At 37.0% G+C, this 13,425-nt stretch overlaps 1 protein-coding gene and 1 long non-coding RNA gene across 2 annotated transcripts; one reads left to right on the plus strand and one right to left on the minus strand.

The window, feature by feature from the left end:
* The first annotated feature begins 295 nt into the window (after positions 1–295).
* Positions 296–12,038, plus strand: LOC111494469 (mannosyl-oligosaccharide 1,2-alpha-mannosidase MNS1-like). Its single transcript, XM_023144413.1, has 14 exons — positions 296–764; positions 1,840–1,887; positions 2,010–2,156; positions 3,470–3,582; positions 4,159–4,224; positions 4,391–4,562; positions 5,176–5,265; positions 5,631–5,755; positions 5,902–5,967; positions 10,609–10,717; positions 10,806–10,904; positions 11,105–11,185; positions 11,270–11,440; positions 11,536–12,038. The coding sequence occupies exons 1-14, from the start codon at positions 612–614 to the stop codon at positions 11,773–11,775; spliced, it is 1,680 nt and encodes a 559-aa protein (XP_023000181.1). The 5' UTR covers positions 296–611; the 3' UTR covers positions 11,776–12,038.
* On the minus strand, positions 8,481–10,026 carry LOC111494470. The gene is made up of 2 exons (XR_002720191.1): positions 9,343–10,026; positions 8,481–9,156 (listed from the first exon to the last, which is right to left on the minus strand). It is a non-coding gene; the product is annotated as an uncharacterized LOC111494470 (long non-coding RNA).
* Positions 12,039–13,425: the final 1,387 nt, after the last annotated feature.

Here is a 13,425-nt window from a genome sequence, read left to right on the forward strand (position 1 = left end):
GAAAGGAAGTGGGCCATTTTTCGAGAAAAAACCTAATTAAACTTTGACTTTAGAGCTCTGGTCAACTCAACACCCGGAACACGAACTTCCTAAACTTCGACCTCGAAACATCAACTTATTAGCTCGATTGAAAGAACTCATTTGGGATTCGGGTAAAGGTGCTTTCTCATGATCGATTGTTAAAAGTTTGCTAGTATATGCTGACGTGTACCATCATTCCATGACGTGTCAAATCATTATTGGGTAACGGCTCTCCGTAATCGTCACCGAAGAAATTTATAGCTCTTTCCATTTCAATTCCTCCCGCTCCCCTCTTTTTCTCGGCGATCTTCGTTCGATACCGTCCTTCACCGTCTCTTCCGTTGCCATTTCCCTGCTTTCTTCCACCGGCAGCGACAATCGGCCTCTGCATCTACAAAGTGATCGATCATTACTATCATTTCTTCCTCTAATCGTCTCAATCTCTGCCATTTTCTCTCTAATAAATCGTACTGTCGTGCGTGTTTAATGCACTCTGTCGTGTTAGAACACTCGACTGCGAGCTGGAAATTCTTTGCTGATTGCGAATCAGGGAAAGGTGTTTGTCGCGCCGGAACCTGTTCTGAGATCCCATGGCTAGGACCAGATCGTCTACGAGCAAATGGAGGTATTGTCACCCATCGTATTACCTGAAGAGACCGAAACGTTTGGCTTTTCTTTTCCTGGCATTTGTTTGTGCCAGTTTACTAGTTTGGGACCGCCAGACTCTGCTCAAAGAACATGAGGTACCGTTTGATTTTTTAGTCTCGCTTAATTTTCCAATAGCACTTCCGCAAATGTTTAGTTTGGTTGCTTTGAAGTTAGTGGGATTTACGCGGAATTTCTGTGAAAGGGCCTTTTAAGTTGGGTTGCCTGATTCTTTAGAATCGCCGAATATAAGAAAAATGCTACCAGTTTAGCATTCGAAATTTGACAATTCAATGTTCGAATGGGTCCTCTCCTCCTCACCTCTACTGATTGGTACATGGCGACTTTTCGATAGAATTCATCGAGAAAATTCCAAATTTCGGTATCTCGTTTTATCCTTCTACGGACAACATTTAGTTTAGGTTTGTCAAATTCATGTCACGCAATCCAAATTGTCGAAACTGATAATTCCTCATGTTTTCCCCATAATTTCATTATATTAAATATGCTACCAAGTATGGGTTTTTATCATAATTCTTTTGCATGCCACCTCTTACATGTAATTGTGCGCGAATTAGATATATGAGAATTGAAGAACAAATTTGCATGATCAACCATCGAGTATGGATGTTACTGCCTGCTGGCTGGGGTCTCATTCAAAGAAGGAAAAATGCCCTTTTGCGCCCCTGAGTTCCTTTTGGGGTTTCCCCGTAATTGAACAACGACTTGTATCATTTCCTACTCACGAGTGACTATAATATCTTATTTATAACTGTCTATAGTACTCGTCCGTCGCAATTATAACTAGACTTGTCTGGATTAGCTGCATCCACGGAGTCCATTTTGGAAGTGATATCTAGGTCGAGCTAAATAGCCATACTACTTATCTGAAATGCAAGTTGATGTGATCACAACCTACTATATCCAGTAGGATGAAATTCAATTCTCCCTTCTAGGAATAATCTTTTGTTTACAAAAATCTCTTTCCTCATCAATGTTAATGGTTAGTGTCTAGCTACCACATAGCGCATTCAAAATCTTGAACCCGTTTCAAAGTTTGGTCTATCCCTGGACACTGATCTCGGGACAATTTTCAATGCTATTCTTTCAGTTTGAGAGTATTTTGTTTCCTTCATTTTGCCAGCTTTTGATGTATTCATTACTCTTGTATAGGAAGAGATTTTGAAGTTAAATGCAGAGGTGGTACGATTGAAAAGTATGGTAAGAGACTTGATGTAATTATCCCTGTTTGATACCGGGCCAAGCTGCTTGCGCTAAACTTTTTCATATTTCATTTATGGCCTTAATGATTTCCTATACCTATATAAAAATTGTACGGTCAGGTTGGAGAAGTTAATTATAAGCCAGGGAACAAGGAGGAGGATGTTGACGATCCTATTGATGTTGAGCGCAGAGAGAAAGTCAAAGAAGCAATGATTCATGCCTGGAGTTCCTATGAGAAGTATGCTTGGGGAAAAGATGAACTGCAGGTATGATAACCTTTTTCCTGCACAATATAATCTCTTCATTCGCCGATGTTCTGTTTGATTTTAACTTATTGTCAATGTTTATGAATTGGGTTTGAGTTAAAAGTTCATGATCTGACAGTCCTGTAAACATCGTTTTTTTTTTAAAATGTATGAATCATGTTCAAAACTCTGCACTGTTGCTCTTTCCCTCTACTTTTTTTTTTTTTTTTTTTTTTTTTTTTTTTTTTTTTTTTTTTTTTTTTTTTTTTTTTTTTTTTTTTTTTTGTCTTGAAAAGAGTTATAAGAAAGCCTAATATTCCAATTCCTTACTCTTTCATTAGAACCTATGAATGTGTGTGTTTGTGTTTGTGTCTTTGGACCCTTTATCAATATCCTGTGCCCTTTCCTTCTCTTTTTCCTTTTGTCCTGAAACGAATTATAAAAAATTCCAATTTTCCCATTCTTTACTCTAGTGTTAAGACTTTTGTGCGTGTCTTTAGATCCTTGGCAATATCCTACATTGTCTTAGTAAATAAATGCATCTATGCAGTGCGCTAGTTTGAAAATCAAAACAAAGATTTGCAACTTGAGCATTGTTCAATTGGTTAGGGCATGAGACTCCATGTTGAACTAAAAAATCAAAACAGAGAATTGCTGGGAATTTCTGCTTTCTGTTTTTCTCTTTGGCCATTCTTGGAAGAATTAAAAGGAATTATGCTTTTTATTTATCTTTCTGTATTTTGTAGAGATCATTATGATGCCCTGTATTAAAGAGTTGATGTATAGAAAATTTCTGCCAAATTGGTTGGAACAGCTCAACAGCATATAAAGTGCAAAAACTGGAATCTCAGCTCGGGAATATTGACAACTTTGAATAAAGTAACCGTTAAGCAACATATAGAAGCATACTACTTTTCACACTTCATGCCTGTTTTTGGATATAGATTTGTTGAAATATTATTCCTGCTTCTGTTAGACGATTGGAGTGCTTTTTTTGTCATGTGAAAAAAATATGAATAATGAGATAGGGGTAAGTACTGATTATTGACTTTGGATTCTATGACTTCCACTATCTATATGAACTGATTATGGCTGCAAATTCTTTCTATTCTGCTTCTTGATTTATCCTCAAAGTGGTTCAGTAAGTATAAAGTAATTTGGGTTAATGCAGCACTAAGTACGTAATTTACCGTACTTTCAATATCCAAAAGTTTTGAATCTCAGATTGATTGCTCGTCTTCCTATGTTATTTTTATTTCTCAACTATATCTGCATTCAGTTTATGGGTAACAGCGTTCTATTTCCTCATCCCTCTTAATTTTGGGTGTGACCAGCCACAATCAAAAAATGGTTTCAATAGCTTTGGTGGTGTTGGAGCAACACTAATAGACTCTCTCGATACGTTGTATATCATGGGTCTCGATAAGCAATTTCAAAAAGCTAAAGAGTGAGTGTTTTGACTACTTCTTTTCCCCGTTTCTTAATGCATGGGACAAATGGACTCTTTGTTACATATTCTAGATCTTTTATTCTTCCTGTGAGCTACGAAGACATGAAAATGGGCTTTGCCCTTTTGTAAATTTCATAAATCAATTACATTTGTTTCCAATATAAAAAGAAACAAAAATAAAAAGGTATCACAATGTTATTGGAGTTTGTCTGCTACAAACTCTGAGCACATTAACTCTTCCATGCTCCCCCGCCCTTTTTTAATTTGTATAATTTACAATGTAGTTTAAATTTATTTATCACCATATAAACTTAATACTTTGCTAATTATTCCATTCCCCGTCAAGATCCAGATTTAGTACTATTCATCTTATTTGGTGAACCATATTATGATATGTTTCTTTATAATTTAATGTATATGCTTTTACATTTTATTTTTTAAGTCTATTTTCCAATGACAACTCTACATTGCCTGGTAGACATATGTTTGGTCAATGGCCTATGTGTCTTTGTGTTGTGTCCAAAGAATTATGCAGACAATTCTGATGGCTCTAAATATTGCTTCACTTTACAGGTGGGTTGCAAATTCATTGGATTTCAACAAGAATTATGATGCCAGTGTTTTTGAAACAACCATAAGGTTGTGTAATGAGGTTTAATATGCGTTGATTTTAAGTTGTCTTTTTTATGGGTGAAGACCATTGGACCTATGGCTTTATTTTGGTTCTCCTAACGAGAAATTCAAAGAGTTGTTGCCACATTTTGTTTGCTCATAAATAAAAAAGCTTTCTTTTGATTGGATCCAGAGTTGTAGGTGGACTTCTCAGTGCATATGATCTCTCCGGTGACAAAGTTTTTCTTGACAAGGCTAGAGATATGGCAGATAGGCTACTTCCAGCATGGGATACCCCTTCAGGAATCCCTTATAACTTAATAAATTTGGTTGGTGGAAGACCTCATAATCCTTCATGGAATGGGGTGAGTTCGTCAAAGTTTTGCATTTTTTTTTCTGGTTTTCCAATGCATTAAAAGTGTAAGGACGTTCATGTCCGGTTCCAAACTAGGATATGTTGCTACTTACATAGCCTTGTATTGGAAGTGAGATGACTTTTACCTTAAACTTGCATGTTGAGTTAGAATTGCATGCTCCACTCGTTTTAGGCCAAGAAATCCCCGTTTATATTGAAATCCCTCCCCACATGGATTGAGGTTTAATCCTGGTGATTCTTTTTGGATTCATAACTTTAGACATTTCCATTCTTATAATATACTTCTGGAGGGTTGGTGTCGTCATTAGTTTTTACATGATCGATCTTGATATCTGACTTCCAAGGTGTTTTCTTGGATGTGCCACATTGGTCAATGTCCTTTATTCATCGTATTTTCTAGCCAATGTGTGGTGTTCAACGTCAAGTCCAATCATGCCAATTGGAGGTTCTTTTTTAAACAACTTTTTTTAGCTATGTAGTTTGAGATAGGAGTTTCCGTAGTTGCAGTTTATTATGCTTAATGATATTATTTCTAATTCAATATGTATTATTATTACACATTTTTTGGTGAGGCTAATAATTTTCTTTTTGTTTTTTCTCAGGGTCTTAGTATCCTTGCAGATTCTGGTACAGAGCAGCTTGAGTTCATTTCTCTATCACAAAGGACGGGAGATCCAAAATATCAGCAGAAGGTCAAATTCTATCATTTATTTTTCATATTGTGTTCTTACACAATCTCAATCCACTCTGCAATTGACCAAGAATAGATAGATTGGTGGCTCTAACTGTGTACCAATGCTATATCTGAAAGTGTTATTTGTCCTGAAATGTATACCTCAATGATGTACACGTTTACTTGTTGATACGTACCCTAATAGCAATTGTTCTTTGTATTATATGTGAAGGATATTGATCTCCATTTCTAGCGTATGGAACTAATGTTCCACTATTAGTGGCTTTGATTAATTTATTAATTGTACTTGCTTGATTGTAAAGTGTTATTCTCTGCGTCAATTGGCTTCCTAGAATACTGAATGTTTGGTGTACAACATGTCAGGTTGAGAATGTTATATCACAGCTCAATAGAAGTTTCCCCGATGATGGGCTGCTTCCAATATACATTGATCAAAATGAAGGAAAAGCATCATCTTCAACCATTACTTTTGGTGCCATGGGTGACAGGTATTCAATCATCAAAGATCGATATTTTATATTATGTTTTTGAGCAATTTTTTTTTTTCTGAGTTTTTACTCCCTTTCATTTCAAGTTTTTACCAAACCACTCTTAACTTTTCACTGGTACCCTTTAACTCGAAGATTCATCGCAGCTTTTATGAATACTTGCTCAAAGTATGGATACATGGAAACAAAACTGCAGCTGTAAAACATTACCGGTATGAAGCCATTTCATCTATTATTCTCACAGCACAAAGATTTTTTTTAATGAAAAAAATTTAGATAGGGGACGTGTTGGCGGAAAATGATTGTACGTTTTAGAGTAATAGATATTTAACACAATGCATGACTCATGAGTTCTTTTTACGAATTTATTATTATTCTTTTTATTTATGGGTCAAATTACAAGTTTAGTCTCAAAGCTTTAAGGATTTCCGGATTGTCTATTTTTTTCTTAAGCTTTTAAAATATCTAATATATTCCTAAACTTTCAATTTTATTTAATAGGTCCCTAGACTTTCAAAACTCAAAAGTATCCAATAAATTCTTGAACTTTCAATTTTTGTCTAATAAGTTCTTGACCTATTCAACATTTTTAAAAATTACATACCTAATTTGGAAGTTAAAGTCCTATTAGAAGTAAAATATCAAATATGTAAGAGACTTATCATAAATTAAAAGTTCAAAGATCTATTGGACATAGATTATCACGACTCGGTTTTTGAGCTATCTGAAGCACGGATTGTGACGTGGGCGTCGACGAAGTAAAAATCCGGTAAAATTTTTCACTTTAAAAAACAAGATTCTCGAGGTTTAAAAACATAAAACATACATACAATATATATTTACAATGTCTAAAATAGTGTTTAAGTTTAAATACACAAAAATGGAACGAAGATCAAAATACAAGTGGACAAGACTGACACAAAACCAGTGGAGGCTTTTGCTCCTAGGTTTGGCTCTCTAGGCTTTTGCTCCTAGGTTTGGCTCTCTATGGCACTTGCTCTATATTCGCTCTGTTTTCGACCAGTCTTCTAGCTATTACCTAAAAGATAAATAAAAACTAGAATGAGTATAAAACTCAGTAAGTAGCCTACTTGTAGGCTCTTAATCATGTCCATGGGAGGATTCTAGAGTAATATACTCTAAAACCTGACTAAAGGCCTACATAGTTTCTATTTTGAGAACCTTGGTCCTAGATATCATAAGTTCTTAAGTTCATAAGGTTTCATCGTGTCTAGCCGTGACTCATGCACATATATGATCCCTCATCCTTTGATGGGTTTAAGGAGAGTGGATGCTATCAGGCTGTCCACTTCCACTCCATACACAATGTACAATGTATAACACTAGTCCTGATCCTAAAACACTCTCCCTAGAAAACCTACCAAGTCACATGGGCGGTTAACAACATGAACCTAAAAAAACCTATGTCTGGGATTCGAAATCCAAATTTGTCCCATAACTGCGTTGACATTCCCCTGCATTCCACGAGTCATGGTTGTAATGTTCCATACTTGAGATTCGGAATTCAAATTTGGCATCTATCGACCTCGACATCCGCATGCATCCCTCGTGACATAGTCTAAGTTTGACATTTTGCAAAGGAAGGCATCTCACCTTGGTGAGAGAAACATATGATCATGATGTATTGTGTACCGAGAGGTCTAGGGTGACTTAGGAAATAAGGCGGGTCTGAGGGCTTGGGTTGTGCATCTCTAAGAACAAACGTACTTGGCTTGGCTCTTAACCTTAAAGCAAAATCATAGGTTCATAAGTTCATGATTGTAGCTTGAATGGTCTATCATAAAATATGGCACAACTTGGGCATGTCATCCCTAATCACAACATAGGCATATGTCATCCCTAATCACAACTTACCGATTAACACTTTATAAATTTAGGCATAAGTCAAGCATTTATATCATAAAAATGTGTCACGCAAAGTTTCATGCTATTCTAAGTTCATCCAAACCATAAAACACTATAGAAGGGATGGTAGGGGCATTTTCATCCTTTCTTATCTTTATGTGGTTCATGTCCTAATTATGCTCCTATAATCTTCAAGTCGTGCATAAGTCATTCATTGTGAGATCCCACATCGATTGGAGAGGGGAACAAGTGCCAACGAGGACGTTGGACCCAGGGTGGATTGTGAGATGTCACATCGGTTAGAAAGGAAAATGAAGTATTATTTATAAGGATGTGGAAAGCTCTTCCTAGCCGACGCGTTTTAAAAACCTTGAGGGGAAATCCGAAAGGGAAAGCCCAAATAGTACAATATCTGCTAGCGTTGTTACTAATGGTATCAGAGCCAGGCACCAGGCGATGTGCCAGTAAGGACGTTGAGCCCCAAAGGGGGGGGGGGGGGGGGGGGGGGGGGATGGGGAGGTGGACACCAGACGATGTGCCAGCGAGGACGTTGAGCCCTAGAGGGGGTGGACACCGGGCGATGTGCCAGCGAGGACGTTGAGCCCCGGAGGGGGTGGACACCAGGCGGTGTGCCAGCGAGGACGTTGAGCCTCGGAGGGGGTGGACACCGGGCGGTGTGCCAGCGAGGACGTTGAGCCTCGGAGGGGGTGGACACCGGGCGGTGTGCCAGCGAGGACGTTGAGCCCCGGAGGGGGTGGACACCGGGCAGTGTGCCAGCGAGGATGCTGGGCCCTAAAGAGGGGGGGGAGTGGATTGTGAGATCTCACATCGGATGGAGAGGGAACGAATCTATTTTTTAAAGGGTGTGGAAACCTCTCCCTAGAAGATTTGTTTTAAAAACTGAGGGAAACCTGAAAGGGATAGCCCAAAGATAATAATATATGCTAATGGTGGGCTTGGGCTTGGGCTTGGGCTGTTACATTCATGGTTTCTTTAAGTAAGTGGTATGCAAAGTTTCATGCTAATTGGGGCTCATGAAAAACATAAAATTCCATAAGGTGTTCAATGGGGCGTTTCTGTCACTTTCCACCCTAATCTTGGTTTATGTCCTAAACATGCTCATAAATATGCTACTAATTATGCTCCAATAGCTTTAAAACCATGCATAATCATTCATAACCTTATAAATAGGTGTCATATAAAATTTCAAACCATTTGGAGTTCGTTTAGACCGTGAAGCATTATAAGGACATAGTAGGGGCATTTTGGTCAACTTATCCTTATCGTTAGTTTATGCCCTAAACATTCTCCTTTGTCCATCAAACTTTGGATACATACTTGGCCTAATCTTTCATTTTTTACTTATTTCTAAGTTAACTCAAGGTTATGAGACAATACCAAACAATTCTTACCAGTATTTCTCGAGGAAAGATGAAAGTGGCTACTTGCTTGGTTGTGTTTGGGACTTCAGTTCTTGCAGTCCAAATACTCAAATTTCACTGACTTTCTTGTATAGGACTTTGTAGGGTGTCAACCTTAAGGAAGAAAAAAGATTTAGGCGAGAACCGTTCTGGAAAAGGGTAAAATAGGCAAAAGAACCGTTAGGGGTTATTTTGACTGACGTGGGCGTTTGAACCGGCCATGTCATCGTTTTCAACTTCTGTATGAAGAGAAGACAAGGGTAGGCAATGGATGTCTCCCTCTACAACTCTGAAACTTACCTTCTTCTAACTCGTACAGTGGATGTCTCTCCCATATTTCTTCTACAAACTTGTACAGGGTATGTCAATGAAGAGGTAGGGACTGGTCTCGTGAAATTTAGTTCACCGTGGACAAAGTTACAGGCCGTGGAATGAATGACCTTTGGAAACCAGCCTCGTCGCTAGAGCAAACTCGTGGCTACCCTTCCTTGGTTCAAGTGGTTCCAGAGCTCATTGGCCTTCGCTTCCTTCAGCAAGATTCTTCTCTTTCTTCCTCTCAATATGTTAGAATAAACCTTAGGGAACGAATTTTGCTCATTCTCTCCAATTTGATGGTCAATCCCCTCAGGTTCTTGGGTCTTCTTCTCACAAAGTCACCATGAAGCTATCAGAATTGGTTTGAATAATAAACATTGAGTGTAGAGGGAGAATTTTGGATACTCCCCAAATTGGCTAAAAACTTCCCCTGAATATGGCTCAAATTTGTGTGTATGGCACAAATTGATTTTCAAAATTTCTCCTGAATATGCCTTCCAAGAACTCGAATTGAGGGAATGGTTTCCAGCCACTTTCATCCTTTGCGGCCTTCAGGAAACTTGTTGGAAATTTTGTTAAGAACGTGCAGGAATTGGTTTGAGCTAGGTTGGTTGAGTGTAGCTCTCCAATTATAGCCAAATCCGGGAGCAGAATACCCAAAATGTAAAAGCTTGTAACTTGTGTTTGGGTCTCACTCCGATTTCTTGTTAAAGCCCCAAATCTCCTATTTTAGGCCCTTATCGGAATTATCTTGCAATTTCACCATTGGATGGCTATGTGGCAGAGCCTCATACGTCATATCAAATTTTCAGGCTATGTGGACGGTTAGATTTCCATAAATTAAAGAAAATCTCGGGCAAGACAAATATGACTGAGTATCGAAGTTTCAGGCTAGTTTTCCAAATTTCAGATCTTTAGGCTATTTCCGTTAAGATCAATGGGGCTATTTTTCAAAAGTTTCTTTTTTGAATATTTTATTTTTTTTCCTAAAAAATTCTTACCTTATTTTGGGCATTTTTCCTTCTTGGCCCCCTTAAGATTCGTCCTCTATAAAATTAAAAATCCCACAAATCTTGATCCCACCTATGGGACGCTACATAAATTAAAAGTTTAGGGACTTTTTCAGATACAAACTTGAAAGTTCATAAACTAAAACTTATAATTTAACTTTTGTTTATTCAATTTTTTTTTTCTTTTAATGTGACAAATTTTTTTGACGTACAGAACTGTTTGTTGGTATTTTGAATTCAGGGAAATGTGGGAGAAGTCAATGGATGGCCTTTCAAGCTTGATTAGGAGGTCTACACCGTCATCTTTCACTTATATTTGTGAGAAGAGTGGAGGTTCCCTAATTGACAAGGTAAGATCTCAGCTAAGTTCTCTCTCGATTATCTTAAGCAGATAAAATATTATGAATTTTTTTGCCCCAATCTGAATGTGATTTACAGATGGATGAACTAGCATGCTTTGCTCCTGGAATGATAGCTTTGGGATCATCTGGTTATGATTCCGAGGATTCTAAAAAGTATTTAATGCTTGCAGAAGAGGTAAAAAGTTCTTATATTTTCCTCTGGCTTCGCTCCTAATTGTTTGGCATAGACTAACGTAATTCAGTTTCTAATGAATATATTGTTCACTCCAGCCCTATTATTGCATAGGCGATTTATGAACGTTCTCTGTTGGTTTACCGGTTTGAAGTTGGATCTTGAATTGTAGTAATTCTTCCTTTGATTTATTTTTGGTCTAGCTTGCTTGGACTTGCTATAACTTCTACCAGTCCACCCCTACAAAGTTGGCTGGGGAGAACTATTTCTTCCATCCCGGAGAGGTCTGAATCATTCATCTCTGCTAATCTCTCACCAGTTTCGTTTAGTACTGTGGTTTAATGTCGTTTAGTCTATGGAAATTTTAGGATATGAGCGTCGGTACGTCTTGGAATATATTGAGACCAGAGACTGTCGAATCATTATTTTACCTCTGGCGCCTGACTGGCAACAAGACATACAAAGAGTGGGGCTGGAATATATTTCAAGCATTCGAAAAGAATTCTCGGGTTGAATCAGGTTATGTCGGGCTGAGAGACGTGAGCACTCTTCAAACTCTAAAAATATCTGTATTGCCTTTAAATCATTGATCTGTATGAGTTTCCAATGGTACACCTGTGACTGGTATTTTCAGGTCAAGACAGGTGTTAAGGACAACATGATGCAGAGTTTCTTCCTTGCTGAGACACTGAAATATCTCTATCTTCTCTTTTCACCACCTTCAGTCATTCCTCTTGATGAATGGGTGTTCAACACAGAAGCTCACCCTCTACGAATTGTAACTCGGAGCGAGGGAAGTAACCTTGAAAGGTCAGATGAGAAAAGCAAGCCATCGATAAGGTTGCGTGGTAGGAAGGAAGGTCGATCCAAATGAACGTGCCGTTTTATTTCATTCTAATTCTTGGTAGAGTTGATTTATAGCTGAAAACATCAAGCATCCTATATTATAGTTTCATTGCGATAAGAGGGCAGCTGTTGCTTCTGGGAATAATGCAGCTCCCATATGTTTATCAGAATTTGCTTGTAAGAAACAATACTTCATAGATAAATCTTGATAAGGGTTTTGTTTTTTGGCCTCCAAAGATATTTATTTGCTTCATCATCCGTAGGTAAGCAATGATATGAGATTTTTGCATATTTGAACGAATTAAAGCTCTTTCTCCTATTTGGATTCCATTTTCAAACATTTGATATGGTGGAGGCACCTGTATATGTTGGACACCAGCTCTGTAATGATCCAGCATATTTAGAGAGAGGGCAAATAGTGATTGTGCGCCATTTGTTCTAAGTTAGTCGTATGAAATTTGTACTTTGTGAATAATATTGACGTATTCTCGAATTACATGTTATAAGTTAATATTAGTTAGGTAATAGCTAATATTGGTTAGGTAACAATAGTTTTGATAGCATATAACCGGGGTAAGAAGAACTAACAACTACTCATATTTTTTTATTGTACATTTTGGGGCATTTTAACATTGACATGTGAACATGATTTTGGTGAACGGATATAATAATGATAAAAGTCTTATCTAATATGAAAGCAAGTAAAAGGGGTTTGGAACGAGCATGCGCCTATGGACAACACATCTTAGACAAACATGACCGGGGCATTCGCCATAAATAACAGCCTTGGATACTCGACTATATTGGCTAACAATGTACTCCGAAGAAGAAAATGGTTTGTATAAGAGTTATGTAGACAAAAGACTATTTGAGGGAAAATTTGATGGTACTTTCTTCAAGAGAAGGATGGTCGGAATTGCAGCTAAAGTCTCTTGTTGGCATTAAGGAGAAGATAACTAGTATATAAGGGAGTGACAGATTTTCTATTGGTATGAAATATTTTTTTTATAGAATTAGTAGAAAACCATGAAAATTTATGCCTAAAGGTAGACAATATGGAGAAGTCACGTCCTCGAATAAGGTTTGTTGATAGTATCTTCAGACGTTAGTTATGATGAAGATCCGTAGTTGAACTCCATCATGTTGCAATGTGCTTTGGGAAAAAAGGAGTCAGACTTAAAAATAGTAGATAAATAGACTAATATTAATAGTAAATAGATAGACTAATAGTTAAATGAGGTTTAATCGTTATACACTGTACGGTTGTAAAGGTGCATTGCCTATATGTTACAGGATCAAACAATGAAGTTTGTTTCTGTTCGAGCAATATCTCATGATTCGGTTAAGACTATAAAATTTTGACTGAGGCATATATACGAACAATTTTGTAAAAGGTTAAAAAATAAGATTAATTAAAAAAACTTATATAAAGAGCAACAAATAAATCCATCACGTGAGTTGATATAATAATATAATATTTATTTAGGGTTAAACTAATAAAAATACACCTATATTTTATAATTGGTCTAAAAAAAACCTTAACAATAATATTTTAAACTTAAAAAAAAATTAAAAATATATTATTACCATTATTTTTTTTTAATTTTTTATATAGAAACCATTAATATTTTATTTTAAAAGAACTCGAGCTTTATAAAATTTTATTAATACCTATTTT

This window comes from Cucurbita maxima, unplaced genomic scaffold, assembly GCF_002738345.1.
Source record: "Cucurbita maxima cultivar Rimu unplaced genomic scaffold, Cmax_1.0 Cma_Scf00020, whole genome shotgun sequence".
In the NCBI taxonomy this organism is placed as follows: domain Eukaryota; kingdom Viridiplantae; phylum Streptophyta; class Magnoliopsida; order Cucurbitales; family Cucurbitaceae; genus Cucurbita; species Cucurbita maxima.

What these genes read in the sequence shown, in the direction of transcription:
- LOC111494469 (XM_023144413.1), top strand. Translation starts at nt 612, where the DNA reads ATGGCTAGGACCAGATCGTCTACGAGCAAATGGAGGTATTGTCACCCA. An exon ending in GCAGCTGTAAAACATTACCG is followed by an intron (nt 5,968 to 10,608) that starts GTATGAAGCCAT and finishes TTTTGAATTCAG; the next exon opens with GGAAATGTGGGAGAAGTCAA. An exon ending in ATTTCTTCCATCCCGGAGAG is followed by an intron (nt 11,186 to 11,269) that starts GTCTGAATCATT and finishes TGGAAATTTTAG; the next exon opens with GATATGAGCGTCGGTACGTC.